The sequence below is a fragment of the Biomphalaria glabrata genome, chromosome 7 (genome assembly GCF_947242115.1).
Source record: "Biomphalaria glabrata chromosome 7, xgBioGlab47.1, whole genome shotgun sequence".
Taxonomy (NCBI): domain Eukaryota; kingdom Metazoa; phylum Mollusca; class Gastropoda; family Planorbidae; genus Biomphalaria; species Biomphalaria glabrata.
In genome coordinates, this window is record NC_074717.1 from 41,941,568 (window position 1) to 41,959,807 (window position 18,240).

At 36.9% G+C, this 18,240-nt stretch overlaps 1 protein-coding gene across 3 annotated transcripts; it reads left to right on the forward strand.

Moving 5' to 3' along the window:
• Positions 1-1,152: 1,152 nt before the first annotated feature.
• Positions 1,153-17,647, forward strand: LOC106072297 (uncharacterized). 3 transcript variants are annotated; one of them, XM_056036475.1, is made up of 5 exons: positions 1,153-1,304; positions 11,527-11,634; positions 13,106-13,233; positions 14,149-14,298; positions 15,603-17,647. In XM_056036475.1, exons 2-5 carry the CDS (start codon positions 11,552-11,554, stop codon positions 15,773-15,775), a joined length of 534 nt encoding a protein of 177 aa, XP_055892450.1. In that variant the 5' UTR covers positions 1,153-1,304; positions 11,527-11,551; the 3' UTR covers positions 15,776-17,647. The 3 variants fall into 3 exon arrangements, with proteins under 3 accessions (XP_055892450.1, XP_055892452.1, XP_055892451.1); XM_056036477.1 differs by lacking the exon at positions 1,153-1,304 and adding an exon at positions 1,627-1,668; XM_056036476.1 differs by lacking the exon at positions 1,153-1,304 and adding an exon at positions 10,671-10,774.
• The last annotated feature ends 593 nt before the right edge of the window (positions 17,648-18,240 follow it).

Sequence of the window (18,240 nt, forward strand, 5' to 3'; positions counted from 1 at the left end):
ATGAAGGTCTGTACTTTTTTTTTTATTGTTGCTTCATTTGTTCTCCATGTTTCAGAAACATACAGTAGGACAGCCTTGACATTAGAGTTAATCTGTAGACTTGTTAGAGATGTTGGGCGATTTCCAGGTTGGTTTTAGGAATGTAAATGCCTGACGCGCTAGATTTATTCGACATTTAATGTCTTCACCTGCTACTCTTATTACACACCCCAAGGTATTTAAAATTGATTGAAATACTATAACAGAAATTCGATTCTAAATAAAATTCGTAAAATGCATGTCTTAATATAAACGTGCAAGATAATAATTTTTGTCCCAAAACGACATCACTGGGAAATGTATGATCTTATGGTCACTGGTTACAAAAGTAATAAACGCTCGTCGAGGAATCTAAAACTTACTTTCTGATTATATTATTGTTGTAAATCTAAGGCAGACAACTCAACGAAGTTCTGTTCCATAGTAAATAAATAAGTTTATTTACCAGGGCAAACATATAACAGCCTTCTACATTCAAAGAGTCTTGTTACTAATTCTACCAGTCCTGAATACGGATCAACGACAACAGCCTTCCCCGCTTCGCTCTAGGTCCCCACTACAGTCTTCAGGCAGCAAAAAAAAGACAGCTCCTTAGTTCCCAACAACAGACTCTTTCTAATCACTTGATACAAGTTGATACACTGTTCTTTTTCATCTCTCCTAACGCCTTACTGTTCTGGTTCAATAATACGCTCGTACGTACCACTAGCACTGGTGAAACGCAGGGTTACAACATTATAAAGAGACTAGCCTTATTAACAATTTTGATTTCAAAATGATAAAAAAATATTTTTTAAACATTGCATAGGAATTAGCTTTTGACCTTTCTGAAAGATCATATGTCACACGCGTTGTATTCTTTTTAATTTTTATAAACCTGCAAAACAAATGCGATTATACTTTGTACTTTAGCAAGACCAAACCCAGTTCATTTCGCAAAGATGAGATTTAATCTACCAAATACACTTACACCTTACAATGTTGACATGTTCGTGGGGGGAGGGGGGGGGGGTAATGTTTGTCAGAAGAAAAAGGGGAGTAAATCTGTCATACAATGTTTTGTTCTTTTTACATGTGTGCGATGTCTGTACTCGCGAATGCACTGCTGGCCGTGTCACCGCTAGTTTTACTCTACCAGCGTCTAGGGCTCGGGATACGGTTGACTAAGTTGGGGCGTGGCTCCTCAGTTTTTTCAACATTTGCATTTTGTGTTATTGTGTTTCGTTTGGAACGTACTAGGAGCTGAGCTGCACCAACAATTCTCTGTAAGTATACCATAACAATCTATACTCTCATTGCCAACAATTCTCTGTAAGTATACCATAACAATCTATACTCTCATTGCCAACAATTCTCTGTAAGTATACCATAACAATCTATACTCTCATTGCCAACAATTCTCTGTAAGTATACCATAACAATCTATACTCTCATTGCCAACAATTCTCTGTAAGTATACCATAACAATCTATACTCTCATTGCCAACAATTCTCTGTAAGTATACCATAACAATCTATACTCTCATTGCCAACAATTCTCTGTAAGTATACCATAACAATCTATACTCTCATTGCCAACAATTCTCTGTATACCATAACAATCTATACTCTCATTGCCAACAATTCTCTGTAAGTATACCATAACAATCTATACTCTCATTGTATTGTAGTCAAATGCTTCATATTGAATTTTCTAACTCGTCATTAACCCTTAAAGTGCTGAAATGCTTTACAATGAGTGCATACACAATCCTGATGTTTAGATGCTAAACTACCACACGCGTTTTAAGGGTTAAGCATGAAAACCCTCCTCAGGTATCGGGGGTGGAAGATATTCAGCTTTTTTCCTGCTTAGAGTAAATAGATAGATAGATAGATAGATAGACAGACAGACAGACAGACAGACAGACAGACAGACAGACAGACAGACAGACAGACAGACAGATAGATAGATAGATAGATAGATAGATAGATAGATAGATAGATAGATAGATAGAGATTTTAAAAGATTAATCCTAAAAAAGAACGCCTCCTGTTCTCTGACATTTATTGCGGGTAAACATCTCAAGTTCAATTGAAGTCTCTCTCCATTGATGAGATAAAGGAGAGCCTGTAAACAACACATAACACAATTAACCTTGACAAGTCTTGTCCACTTAAGTCCACTTTAATAATATCAAGTGCCAAGAGCGAACAATAATCAAAAACTGTTGGAGACATATTAACAAAAAAAAAACGCTACAAAAAATAGTAATATGGGCCCCAAAGTTATTGAAGAATAGCTTCAAAAAAGATGAATAAGTTTCTTGTTTCTTGGGAAGAACATAGATAAATGATAGGATATCATTGCGTAGGAAAAAAGGCAACGCCCCGTCGGTGCGGCCCAGAACAGCAGATTGATTTCAAATTACAAATGTTTCCGATATAGAAAGATTATTTAAAGATTATATAACAATTATATGAGAATACGTTGAACTTAGTAGAAATGTAGGCTATTTTTATTCTGATCTAGATAAACACTTTTGACAACCCTCGTCAACAAAATGATAATCAAAAATGTATTTCACAAGTTAAAGAAAATATTGGATAGACTACTAGACTTACAGATGTAGAAAATAAATGGGGTAACTATACAGACACAAGATGGAATCATTAAATAAACTGAGCGAAAAGACCAAAAGACAGTTTATGGCGAGTCTTATATCTGCACAACATTGTCAGATCCAGAGTCTAAAAAAAAAGGGGAATATCATAATTTATAAAAACAATGTGATTCCAAAATGCATCAGGCAATATAAGCCCCCAGCCCCCAAATATGTAAATATACAGATGACCAAAGTCAATTAATTAGTTGCACATTAACTAGCACGCTAATTAGAAGAATGTTGTCCAAACTCAGACCCGCGGGCCATATTCGGCCCATTTTGCGTAACTTTCAGACCTGCAATTAAAATTGAAACCCTGGAGTTTCTAACGCATAATTAATGTATTTGTTGTGGTTAATTGGCACTTGAGACGTGTACGTAAAATGTATTTGGCCTTCGTCCGAAAGAAGGTCAGCAACACCTGGCATCGACTTAAAGGTACAGGCCATTTTATATACCAGTCAAACACTCGGACCTTGTGTTATATACCCCTATAAACTTAGGGTAGAGAAAAATCGGCGGGGCAATAGCAGCATATAATGTAGCAACAGAACACCTGCCACATCTCTCCGAGACATCATCTCGATATCACAAAACAAAAACAATTAATTAAAGCAAGGGCAGATTTAAATGTATGTTTTATTTTCTTTTGATCCCAATCAAGTCAGACAATATATCCCAACAGTCCACTCGTTTGTGACTTGAAAACATTGTGAAAGAAGATGTGTATCATAATATATTCCCGCAGTATCATTATTACCTTCTGGAGTACACGTTAAGTGACTATATGTCTAGTTCTGGAACATACGTTAGGTGACTATATGTTTAGTTCTGGAACATACGTTAGGTGACTATATGTTTAGTTCTGGAACACACGTTAAGTGACTATATGTCTAGTTCTGGAACATACGTTAGGTGACTATATGTCTAGTTCTGGAACATACGTTAGGTGACTATATGTTTAGTTCTGGAACACACGTTAAGTGACTATATGTCTAGTTCTAGAACACACGTTAAGTGACTAAATCTCTAGTTCTGGTGAAGACTTTATGTGACAATATGTCTAGTTCTGGTGACATTATAACATGACTATGAGTCAAGATCTGGCGAAGACTTTAAGTGAGTATATGTCTAGTTCTGGTGAAGACTTCAAGTGACAATATCTCTACTTATGGTGAAGAGTTTAAGTGACTATATGTCAAGATCTGGTGAAGACTTTACGTGACTATATGTCTAGTTCTGGAACACACGTTTTGTGACTGAATGTCTAGTTCTGGTGAAGACCTAACGTAACTAGGCCTATAATTTTATACTGTAGACATCTGTTGTACTATTAAATCAAAACATTTATTAGCCTTTAGTTGTTTGTTTTTTTTACAAAGCTTATATCAACTTCCTCTGTCTGGTAAAAAGTTTGTACACGTTATTTCTCCCACACAAAATCTCCGGACAAGCTAAAATTTTTGCACATTTATTTCTTTTATGTGACAAAACAAGATTCAATACGAAAAATTGATAATTAATTATTTCGCTTGGTATCTCGAACAAGGGAAAGAAATTGTACTTGACTGATGCGGTGGTATAAGTTGAATTAGTCCTCTTCTTCAAGAAAGTAAAGTTTGAAACTAACAATACATATCTTTGGACCTTTCTATTTCCATAAGCATTTACCTGGCTCAATGGCTAGTATGTTGGCTCGAGTAGGCTTGTGGATGCATTAGTTTTCGATTTCGAATTCAACTCATCCAACTCTTTTTTTACAGCTGTATTTATATTCAGACAAATACCCCCCCTCTTTAGCCACCACCCCTTTTGTTAACTAATCACACAGATCTAGATCTATTACAAATTTAAACACATGACTGATTCAAACTAATTGATGCAACTGCGCTTGATTTCTTTTGATTGAATTATTGTATAAGAAAAAAATAGCATGTTTTGTTGGTCTTTCGATGGGGGGTAGGTGAAACTCAGAACTAATCTAAGCCAAAATATATATATGACATTAACACGAAACTTGTCATGAAAATAGCCTTAAGGCACCTCGTCTACCTGCCTGTTGATGAAAAACAACGTCAATATGTATTTTTTTTTATATTAAAATATTTAAATAGGCACATGTAGCCAAGAACCACAAATAGTCAATAGGTAATTGTTTTATTTAAATTTTCAAGGGAAATAAAAATGACATTATTAACTTACAAGCTGGTGGGGGTGGGGGACAAATGGGTAGCTACCAAGGGCGGCAGAGCTAATGGGGTGACAAGTTGTTATTAAAAAGTTTCCCCGTTCCAGACCTTGCGATCTACGGGGCAGATGATGTAAAGGTCATCTGTTTCTGTGGCGAACGGTTAACAAGGGTGTCATGTGGCCAGCACAACGACCGAACGCCTTTCCTTTTCCCCGACTAATGTCAGGTACCCATTAGAGCCGAGTGGACTTTTTACTGGCTGTTCTTATATTGCAAATAAGGATTATTTAGGCTACGCTATGGTTGGGGGAGAGAGCCGACAGGATTTACTTCCCTGGGCGTCTGCACAGTAGGTACGCCACAGCAATATAGATATAGGAATCCTAGCTCAATATACCGACATATATATATTATATATATATATATATATATATATATATATATATATATTTATCAATTTCAAATCAATTTTTGATTACTTGTGTCAAATAAAAATAATGCTTACTACCAACTAGCAGAGTTTAACCCTAACCTTAACTCTAAGCAATGTCAACAGTCCTTAACAGCATGTAATAGTTTAACTTAGAAACAATGTTCCTTCCTGCGACATTGAGAAAAAACTTTTATTCCTGAGATATAATTTTTATATAATTTGTTTGTAGAATGATTGTAGAATGTTTTAAATGTTTCGGATGTTCATTCAGAGTTGAGGATAGTTAACTTCCTAGTCCGAACCTCCCGCAGGACGACGGGGGATGGGAGCGGGCAGGGTTTTTTACCCGGGACCATCGATAAATCCAAACGACAGTCAAGCACGACCAGGCAGCCATTTGTTAATATAGACCCTTCACACACACAAAACACACATATATGTCAAGCCCCATCCCCTAGCATTCAACCAAGACTGTTAAATAGCTTTATATTTCAAACAAGATACCTTGTGTATTTCTTACTTAAACATGTAAACGTATACCTAGCACACATACACACTTTAATAACACAGCTTGTACTTTCTAGTAGTTTCTTCAGTTCGTCATTTAATTCATAAGTTTAGACCATGCATAATAAATATTTATACTTCACCCCCCCAAAAAAAAAATAATTGATAGGTGCTTGACAGTGGTACCTATTCCCTGTTAAACAGAAATGGCTAGAAAATTCCCAGCTATAATAAAATGTCTTACAATGTTATATTAGACTTTGAACTGCTAAGAAAAGCATTCATAGGTCTCCTTCAGTCGTAGAACGACTATGGTTCATCTCAAACACATAACATGTGGCTGTGGAGCCCTACTTTAGAGACACTCCCGTCCACATATATCGGAGATGAAAAGCACTGATGGTACACTGTTTGATTTACGAGAGAACATCAAAACAGAATGTAGAAATGACTCGTTTGAGCAGACTCTAGACATACGTAATTACGTTATTTTCACAAAGTTTCTTTTAATACTTTAAAAATACATTGATTGCTTTGCATTATGTATGTAGAGAAAATTATTCTGCTTTAAAACCCCCTTACAATTCGGACTCTATGGCCAGGTTGAAAACTTTCTCATAGACTAAATTTTTGTCTATATTTAAAAAAATTAAATATTTATGTTACCTGAGCTGTGGTGGCCCGGTTTTATTCATAAGGTTTCTTTGCTTACTGCTTCACTGCGCCCTAAATACTTTGAGGAGGGGGAGGGAGCGGAGAGTATGGGCGGCTCATTGTAATGTTGTTGTTTTTTATAGACATTGGAATGTGAGGAAGTGAGACCTTGGGATAGAGACAGAGAGAGAGAGAGAAGGAGAGAGAGAGAAAGAAATAGAGAGAGAAAGAGACAGAGAGAGAAGAAGAGAGAGATGCATAATAATTGAACTTAATAAAACACGCGAGACAGAAGGAGTGGAGAGAGAGAGAGAGAGAGAGATGCATAATAATTGAACTTAATAAAACACGCGAGACAGAAGAAGTGGAGAGAGAGAGAGAGAGAGAGAGGGTTAGAAGATACATGATAAGTAAACTTATTAAAATACGTCAGAGAAAAACGAGGGCTTGATAGGGGGGAGAGAGATGGAGCTGTTAAATATAGAGAGCGAGCGAGAGAGAGCGAGACAGAGAGAGAGAGAGAAAATGGTGTTAAGAGAGAGAGAGAGAGATGGTAAACAAACAGAAAAAGACAGAGCAGAACAGAAAAACGAAAGAGAACGAGCGATTTAGGACAAACGAAGGATAAAAAGACTACATCTCCTTTCTTATTCTCCAAGGTTTAGATAGCTCTTCTTGATTCAAATAGATCTACTAGCTGTCTATTTGTATGTCTTTCATAAAGCAATACACTTAACTGTCTAGCGACAATAGCTACAATTCAAATCGAGAACACAACTAGATCTAGCTAGATCTATCTAGATCAAGATCAGCCACCGTAGTAAGCCAGACTTGGCTAAAAATTTAAACGCAGTCTTATAAAATAAAAACAAGTTGATAAAAGGCATCTTAGAACAGAGTTAATCTTGTATATTTAATCTTATAATCTCTTCATTAGAGATTGTCATCTAAGGGCCTAGCAAGTAAATAACCATGAATATCTAAATATTTTAGTAACAGGTGTACAGAATATATACATATTGATAACGCTATGTAATTTGACACATTCATGAACCATTTTTTCACTTTTCAGAGCCATAAAATCAGATTTCTAAATCATTCTTCTTGTATTAGAAAGAAATTATTATTATCTATTTGGCATCAGTGATCTTTCGATATACAGTGACCCGGATGTTGTTGAGAATCAAAAGTTTATATTAAAAACCCCCAACAGCAGATAATGATGGGGTAAATAATGGCATACAATTAATCTACACATAGATTCAAAGCGAGCTTATATTTATAGTGAGTCGAGGGACCAAACAAAAGTCCATTTGAAGTTTTCCTTTTGTATATGGTGTTAGATTGTACGAGTTAAAGAAAGAATAGTAATAACCAGGGCCGGATTTAATTATTTGGAGGCCTAGGGGCGTGTATTTTATGGATGTCCTGCAATTTTTCATAGGCTGTAATGAAGATCTACTTATGAATGAAAATACTTATTTCTAAAAACATGCAATATTTTAGTGGAAAAGTTTGAGTAGATATAATCTCAATTTCCATTTTTTTTTAAATATTTAATACACATATTTTAGTTTTAAAAGTGTATATTTTTTAGTTTGTGGATGGTAAGGCCCTTGGTAGACGCAAAGTCGTAAATCCTCATTTGCATTGACGCCTTCCAAACTTGCTATAAGCGTACACGTCTTAATCACGACATTTCAGCCAGACGTACAATGGCTTGAAAAAAAAAAAACAGAAAAAAAAAACAAAAAAAAAAACAACCTTAAAAAGTTTCTGACCCGTCGAAATTCGGATATATTTGTGTAGGTCCCCTTGCTTGTGGATCCAGTTTGGGCTGTGGCCCAACTTGCCCGCCCTTAAATCTGGCCCTAATTATAACATCATCACAGTATAATAAATGTTATACCCACAGCGGTCTCCCTGTTATATGCTAAATTTAAACAGTGTCTCATGTAACAATTTCTCTAGTTTGAGGTGTGAGTGTGTCCTTAATGCAAACCCCTAGCCCCCCCCCCCCACTAGTAGCCCAATATTTTTCTTAATCATGTATCACAAATCTTATGAGCCATCAAACCTTTTTTTTTTCTTTTTTGCAACATTAACAATGAAAAAATTGCCAATCAAAGGGGTATAATAAAGTTCTTTTTAGCTATTTTGCATGTTTTTATTATTTCCCCTGAGATCCTTTGAAACAATAAAAAGGGTTTCTCTTTCAAGTTCACTTTGAGAGACTGAGAGGGATTGTGTTCATGGGCGTAGCCAAGATTTCTTTCGGAGGAGGTTAGATTTTCCCCACGGCCTTTTATATATATATATATATCAATGTGGGGGTGGGAAAGTATGTAATGAAGTTTTATTACATTCACACCCTTCACTATTTCGTAAGACGCTTATTGTACCCTAGAATAGGTTCTTCCTAGAGTTAGTTAAGAGAATATCAACAAAATTAAAGCAATATATGCAATAAGAAATTCCACTCATTTCGAGGGGGGGTGTTGAACCCCACCCCTTGGCCACGCCCATGATTAATCTACCAATATCCTTGCCTTCATTAGCTCGAGCACTGCATCAAGCTTCAGGTTTGACAAAGTGTAAATAAGAAGGAGCATTTGTACAAATTTGTCCCAGCTTATGGAACGTGGAATTTGCCTTCAAAACCGTACAAGGGGCTCAATCACGTTTTGTCAACATCTTTCTTGATACGGCATTCAAATCTAGTAAAGTTACACTTTTAGTCCATGCGGTCTCTATGCCAGATGTTGTAAACGTGACCTCCAATGTAATGTTCATCTGTTTCTGTCGCCCACGGTTAACGAAGGGGTCATGTGGCCAGCATAGCAACCAACCGCCTTTACTTTTCCCCAACCAATGTTAAGTCCCTGTTATGTGCGCAGCATTGCGTGAATCTGGGATGGTGCGAATGCGTGCTGAAAGAGTTAGAGAGAGAGAGAGGATTTAGATATGGAGGAAGGAAGATTTAATTGACATTTTATTATTTGTTGTACAAAGATTTAAGTCATCATTATATACTATACATACGATTCTGTTTGCTGTATGATTAAGAGTCTCATCTGCTCGTAACATGTGGCCCCACTACATTTAAAGTCCTAATTATATACTATACATACAATTCTGTTTGGTGTATGATTAAGAGTCTCATCTGCTTGTAACAGTCCCATAAGAGCTGGGTGGACTCAGAGGCACACAAAGATTTCGATATTAAAAATCCCAGTCTTCATGAGGATTTGAACCCGGAACCATCCTGTTCGGAAGCCAAATGTTTTACTACTCAGCCATTGCGTTTCCTATCCAAATCTCGAAGCCGTGCATTTCTGGGCCGTCGTCTGTTCTTTCTCTTTCCTTGTGGACTCCAGGCGTGGGCTAGTCTTGTGAAGCTGGATGCTTGCTGTAGGCGAGAGCTAGTTTTGTGATGCTGGATGCTTTGCTGTAGGCGAGGGCTAGTCTTGTGATGCTGGATGCTTGCTGTAGGCGAGGGCTAGTTTTGTGATGCTGGATGCTTGCTGTAGGCGAGGGCTAGTTTTGTGATGCTGGATGCTTGCTGTAGGCGAGGGCTAGTCTTGTGATGCTGGGTGCTTGCTGCAGGTGTAAACTTTCCACCGCCAGCGACTCTTCATTGTCTTCATTTGGCTGCTGCTTTGTTCTTAGCCACTGAGCTTCAATAATGATGAAGATATTTAATTATTCTTTTGAAATCCGAATGCTGAAGCAGAGTACAGTATGTTACATTGATAGGTTCATTCTACCTGACCTAAATATTTAGCACATTATGTTTCCTAAAATATATTGTCATTCTTTTAGTTTTCTAAACATTTAAAACTAGAAGGTTATCTATGCACCATTGGTAAAATGTGTTAATTGTTGAATGATACTGATTTTCGTCACCTGCAATAAGGCCAATGATTGCTGTGTCGTCAGCAAATTTTATGATGGGAGTGTCAGCTGATAGGCTCTGAATGTCATTGTTGTAAATGGTATAAAATATTTTTGACAGAACGCACCCCTGCGGCGCTCCAGTGCTAACCTCTCTCGTGCCTGACATGTATCATGCGATGTGGTTGGATGGTGCTGAATGCGGATGAAAAGTCGACAGATAGTTATCTGGCGTAGTGTCTCTGAGTATCAAGATGATGGTATAGACTATTCAGCATGAATAGTATTACATCTTCTGTACTTCTTGACGGTTTGTAAGCGAACTGGTGTGTGTCAAGACGTGTGTTCTGTCTGACTTCTTTCAGTAGATGTTTTAAAATCATTTTCTCCAAACACTTGATTGGAATTAATGTAAGTGCTACGGGACGTAGGTCCTTGTTAGAGACAACGGTCTTCTTTTTATTGTTAATATCTTGTTTTTTAATTTACTTCTGAATCATTTTTAACGTTGTTTTAATGCCATTGAAAGCCGGACGAGTCTGTTAGCGTTATGTAGTACGATATAATAAGGCTTGTCTTCGAGTTCGAAGATTAATTAGGAATGCAGTATTTTTCGTCGCTAAGCAGCCCCAGCTGTGACCTACATATTTTGCCACTTCCAGCACAGGCATTACGCCGGAGATCGATTACATTTTTCTTTCTCCATCTATACATAGTATGCGATTAAGGCTCAAGAGCCGCGTATGACACTCGCCCGGCGCACCGTGGACTGTTTTGGCCGCCTCTGGAGGTAAATGGACAAAAAAAAACGAAAGAATTTCTTCTTAAATTAATAAAAAAAAAAACGAAATTCACACTCTTATAGATCTATAATATTTTAGTTGATTCTCGATCTAGATATCTATCGACAATGCCGGTCTTCTGCCTCCTCTCTAGTTAACTATATCATTAGTATTTAGAAAGAAACAATACTGATAATGTTCATTCTAAATATAATAAAAGTTTTAATTTTTTGTTGTTTGTGGAATGTGTAGAGGACTAAAACTATAGCTTCTGAATAATCTAACTATTCATCTAACACAAAATTAGAATTAGCGTTATATCACTTTTGTAGATAAGATATTTTAAAACATGTATTATTATTTTTTTATTTTTTTTTGCAGGTAAGGGAAGTAAGCCAACCATAAGATGGGAATCGCAAGTGGTCTCCGTGACTCGTCTCTCTTGGCTAAACTTTGTTTTTTAATAATCTTTATTGCCAACGTGGGCAGGTACGTGATCCTGGCACACAACTGCTATTTCTACCTACTCCTATTAATTAATTATTCATTTTTAGACCAATCTCACTGCCGTTGCTTTCAGTAAAAAAAAAAATGGAGTGCAGATAACATAGATTAGGTTGCGTGTCGAAGTGTTATACACCAGGGAGCCCAATGACTCTTCAGCCTCATTTTCTTTTTTGGGGTGTGCTTTCATAGCTTTTGATCAAACAAGATCATCTGCAAGCCATCAGTTGTTTAGTTTTGGAGTTGTTTTTTTCCAAGATGAAAGGGGTTCGGTGGCTTAGCGATAAAGCGCTTGGGTTCTGAACCAGGGGTCCCGGGTTCGAATCCTCTCGAAGAATGGGATTTTTAATTTCGGGATCTTTGGGCAGCTCTAATGAGTACCTGACATAAGTTGGGGAAACTTAAAGGCTGATGGTCGTTGTGCAGGCCACATTTTTTTTTTACATGTTTTAAGTTATCCTCCATGACTGCGAGCCAGTTGGTCCGCGGCTGTTTATTTAATATTCACAGCAAACCCTTATTTCTAAGGGTCTTTACCTTATCCGCCACCTTAGTAAAAGGTGGTAGCCTGCCCAAGAAGGGAGGATAATATACAAGATTGATTCAAAAGCTTCCCCTTAAGTTTACGATAAGCACTCCACTGTTACCAGAAAATAAATTGATGCAGATTATATTTTTGTTTCTCGGTTAAATTTTTTTCAAACCCATTTTTTTTTTTATTTGACAACTTTGAAATATATATTTTGTGGCAATTTTGTCTCTAGTCATGTGTAAACGTAGTCGTAATTGCCAATGCTATGTATGATTACTTCTAAGTTAGTGGTACTGCAGAATACTTCAACCAAACATATTTCATCCCTAGTAGTAGGTAGAAAGAACCAAAGTAAATACACTCTGTACCAATTAGATCTGGCATGCGAAAAAGTCATTATAAGTTGAAGGATATTTTTCTTGTAGAAGCTAGAAATAAGTAATTATTATTGAATACATATAACAAATGAAAGTACTTGCCGCAGACTTTTAAGACCCCATCTTGGGAAGCACTGAGTGTTCACAGCTAAGGACACAAATCTTATCTTATCTTATATAATACAGACGTTACTTCAAAAAAGAAGATGATTAGGTCCTATGCGTCATGAATTTAGTCATGCATATTAACCAATTCTGACAAGTCACTGGTTTTCCTATCTAGCTCAGGCAACCCATTCCATGCTCTAATAGCATTAGAGAATAAGGGGTATTTGTACAAATCTAACGACTAAGGACATAACTAGAATTTAAAACGTATCATCAGTATCCCATAAGTCAGCATTAGTTAAAAGGTCATTGAAGCTAAATCGTTTCTTCGTTCTCTCGTTCAGCGCCCATCGGTTCATCCCAAAAGTCAATACGTTTCTGATAAATAAAAAGTTACTATTGTACATTCTTTGATGCTGATCTAAATATTTTTTTTTAGTTGGATATCTTTCACCACCACTTCCTGGGGCATCACAGATGACAAATATTACACAGGAATTTGGAGATTTTGCAATATGGGCGATCCGAACAATAAATACTGCGCAATGCTGGATGGCTTCGCCAAAGGTAATTCTGCTTGGTAATGATAAAACCTTTACCTTCACTTAATCGTATTTACCCTAAGAGACAAGGACAGGTTAAGGCCCATGGAGCTAATGGGACACCCACACAGGATTTACCGACCGTTTCTATCCAGTTTTCTCATTCTTTTGATGACTGGAATCTCTTTCACTGTTGCCTTGTTCCCATCGTTTCTCTTCTTTTCCCTGGTACTGTGCCCTGAAGGAAGGTCTTTGAGAACTCTGATGATCTCGAGCTATGGCTTAAGTTTGAGTTGCCTTCTTCCCATCGTTTCTCTTCTTTTCCCTGGTGCTGTGCCCTGAAGGAAGGTCTTTGAGAACTCTGATGATCTCGAGCTATGGCTTAAGTTTGAGTTTGTCTTTTTTTTTTTTTGACAGTGGTCAGCAAGTCATCAGGGGGACCAATAGCCTTTTTAACCATGTTTTGGATTTCCTTTGCAATGCAGTCTTTGTAGGTGGTACCTAGGATCCTTCTATCCATCTCAGTTCTAGGGACTTCTTCTCTAATTCTTCAGCAAGCCTCCATGGGCCTACAAAAATGTGATTATGACCCATTAGCGCATCAGTCGGAGTTTAATGCCGAGGGCTATACATTGTCTAACACTATCTCTTGAACTTTGAAAGTGCTGCTGCGGTCTGTGCAATTACAGCCGATAGTTCAGCTTATATTCATTGGTCTGAAACAATAGTTCCGTGGTATTTAAAACTTCTGACACCAATATTTTTAAAATAAATTACTTAAGTCCATTTTATAGCTTTATTCGTCATTTGCTGTACTTTTTGCAGCACTGATTAGCACTTAATAGCATATCCGTTTTAAATCCTTTTTTTTTGTGGTGAGCTCAGAATAATATTGCAACAGTCCTTATAAGTCCATTTCTACCCCTCCAATATGTTTCAGTTTGGTTCGGAGTTTTCCAAGCGTTTGCTTGTATTGGTTTCGCTGGGCTGAATGCCTCATGCTTGATTATCGCACTTTATATGTGTGGAGGCAGTTGTCACAAGAACTCTGAGACGGGCCTCTGTGCTTCTGTGTGCTGCATATTTACAGGTAAGTTGTGACTGAAGCATGACAAAACAGTACTTACTTCTATTATAGCAATGTATCTTCTAACTAAGTGGTTCCCAAACTGTTTCACTCGGAACCCTAGTGTTTCGCGAGGCCTGAACAAGTGTTCCGCGAACTATTGTTGTAGGTTAAACACGTGAATTAATCTCTCTAAAAAAAATAAGCATTATTATACTAAACACATGCGCAGTGTTCCGTTAACGAAACGGTTTGAGAAACACTGTTCTAGCTTTGTGTTTTAATGTTTAACCCACAATTTAATCCACTGTTGTTCATCGGTCGTTGATTTGTAGTTCTAAACAGCACACAAGCCATTCTAAGCGTCTTTAATTCGTACTGTTATCATTTTGAAAAGACTTTAGTATTAACAGAATTAACTTTCTCTCCTAACTGACAATACAAGCGTTGATTCCACCAGAATGTGGTAAATAATTACGGAGAGAAAGAGTTAAAATACAATTGTTATTTATAAAAATGCATAGATTCCTTTTTAAACTGAGACAGTTCTAGCAACAAATAAAAGGATAATTTAAACAAAACTCTAACTCTCTACCACAACCACGTCTGTACTGGTTCAAGTCTCTTAGTAAAAAAAACTTCAACTGTTACATACGTGGTGAGCGCGGTGGCTGAGTGGTTAAGCGCTTGGCTTTCGAGCCTGAGGTCCTGGGATAGAATCTCGGTGAAGACTGGAATTTTGAATTTCGGGAATTTTAGGACTCCCCAGAGTTCACCCATCTCTAATGGGTACCTAACTTCAGTTGGGGAAGTAAAGGCGGTTGGTCGTTGTGCTGGCCACATAACACCCTTCTCGTTAACCGTTGGCAAAAGAAACAGATGTTTGTTTGTTTGTAAAATGTTTGACATGTTTCGGATGTTCCTTCAGAGTTGAAAATAGTTTACTTCCTAGCCCAAACCTTCCGCAGGACGACGGGGGATGGGAGCGGGCAGGTTTTGAACCCTCGACCGTCGATAAATCAGAACGACAGTCCAGCGCGCAAACCGCACGACCAGGCAACCCTCCTGAACTTATCATCTGTCCTATAGATTGCAAGGTCTGAAATGGAAACTACTGCACTACACATGTGACTTATAATGATAATGGTAATGTCTTCCACTCCGATGATTAAAGATGATTGCATCCTTATTTCACATGACAACTCAAACCCAGTTGCGACCTGCATTCACTTTTGGCATCTCGTGCAGACAAAGCGTGATTTATATTAATATATATTATGGCAATAATTCATAGATCTACATCATCAAACATTTGTTTCTCTCTACAGCGATTTTCTGGCTCATTGCTGTGATCATATTTGGCGCCAAATTTGAAGACGACAGTGACGTATCATTAAATGGAAGCAAACGATTGGGTTTCTCCTTTGGTCTGGCAGTAGCTTCCCTTGGACTGGAACTGATCGTCGGCGTGTTGATGATATTGGTTTCAAGAAAATTATAATTGAATTAAATACATTTCGCCAATTATCCATCTAAATAATCCTAAAACAAATTTATTCACAAATCACCTGTGCCCATGTTCTTTTAATGCCCAGTGAAGCATTAAAATGTGTGTGTGTAATAAAATAGCATTAGACTTAAGCCATGTGCATATACACGTCGTTTCATTGCTGTAAATAGAAAAAAAAAGTCTCCAGAAAAACGCAATCAACACAACCACTAGATTTCGTGACATGATTGGAAGTACCGCCATCTTGTAGGTATCAAACCTTAAAATCAATGCCTGCTGTTAAATATTTCTTTTAATATTTTTTTGTTTTGAATCTAGCAAATTAAAATTTCCATCATTGCATGGCTGTTTTACCATGTCCCCAATTTAATGACCAACGCTTGCTATGACGAGCTAATTTATATGTTATGTCTAGATCTAGCAAATTTAATTCCGCCATCTTGTATGTAACAGGTCCACCAACACGTGACCACCACAAGCAAATGCGCAGATCACGTGATTATATCATTGAAACATTTTGATTATCATGTTAGTGCAATTTTCATTGGTTGATTATAAACAAAATTTGCATTACGTATATGTTGATGGCATGTGTGTGTTTGTTTAGATTGCGGAATTGGCTCATTTTTTTAAACAAATCTATCATTCATTTGTTATTTAAAGAAAAAAGTATGCCTCTTATAGGTCTTCTAGCTGTATAGAAGAATTCTTTTTAAAAAAAAAAAAGCTTTTTTTTTGTAACCAGCCTCTTGCATGTTATGTTAATATTGTTTTAGCTAATAAACAATGAAATGTTGTATATTTAATTAATATTTAATCGCAAACTCTGTAAGTTTATTTTAGTTAAACATTTGAAACATAAGAAATATAGAATTTTAGCTCTTTAATATTTTGAAACATGTATTTTAAATGTAACTAAATTGTTATTACAAATTCCCTTTATTGTAGGTGATTTAAGTTCATGTCAATCGTTCTAAACCAGTGATGCCCAAAATACGGCCCGCGGGCCAAATCTTGCCCGCCGAAACGTCGGCACAAAGTCTTAAAAATTCCCCCCCCCCCCCCCCCCAATAAAAATGTTCAAAATGTATCTTTACCTAGGTTAGGACCCTTACTTTATCTAATGGATTACTACATAGGCATTTAACATTTGTGCGTTCATAAAATAAGACTATAGAATCTTTTCGGAAAAGTGAACGGATCTTTACATTTTAAAGTGTAAAGAGAAAATTGAAATATCCCAATGATTCCATGTAAGTACTAGATCCTCGGGTTTGAAATAAAATAGTTTCAGGTCAATTTCATTCAGTTTTTGTATCTTTTCCATCATGTAGCCCGCGACACTAGTGTTGGAAATTAAAAATGGCCCGCAGATTGAATTACGTTGAGCATCACTGTTCTAAACAAACAAAACAAACAAAACAAACAAAACAAACAAAACAAACAAAACAAACAAAACAAACAAAACAAACAAAACATATCGAAGGTGGGCAACGAAATAAACCGATACGAGTTTGGAGTTACGGTTGTTGTCCCGTGGAGGGTTAGGGTTACGGTTGTTGTCCCGTGGAGGGACAGTAATCTTGGATTGGAAATTAACGTAGTATGAATGAATGGCATACACGCTATCACATAATGAAATATTCTTGTTCAAGTTTTTATTCTGTCTAGATTATTTGTTTACAAACTGCATTTATTATATCAATAATATACTCATAATTTGTTTGTTTCAATGTATAAAACATAATATATTATATAATATATGAAGATATACTTAGTTTGTAAATCAAATAAATCTACATGGTTTTCCTTATATTTGTCCTGTACATATTTTACATATAATAAAATATACAGTGTATTGAATAGTTTGTCATATCTTATCTTATCTTGTAGTGTTAGTCCAATACTAAATGTTTGATGTCAAACCAATGAGACACAGTAGCTGGGATGTCAAAACAATGAGACACAGTAGCTGGGATGTCAAAACAATGAGACACAGTAGCTGGGATGTCAAAACAATGAGACACAGTAGCTGGGATGTCAAAACAATGAGACACAGTAGCTGGGATGTCAAAACAATGAGACACAGTAGCTGGGATGTCAAAACAATGAGACACAGTAGCTGGGATGTCAAAACAATGAGACACAGTAGCTGGGATGTCAAAACAATGAGACACAGTAGCTGGGATGTCAAAACAATGAGACACAGTAGCTGGGATGTCAAAACAATGAGACACAGTAGCTGGGATGTCAAAACAATGAGACACAGTAGTCGGGATGTCAAAACAATGAGACACAGTAGCTGGGATGTCAAAACAATGAGACACAGTAGTCGGGATGTCAAAACAATGAGACACAGTATCTGGGATGTCAAAACAATGAGACACAGTAGTCGGGATGTCAAAACAATGAGACACAGTACCTGGGATGTCAAAACAATGAAACACAGTATCTGG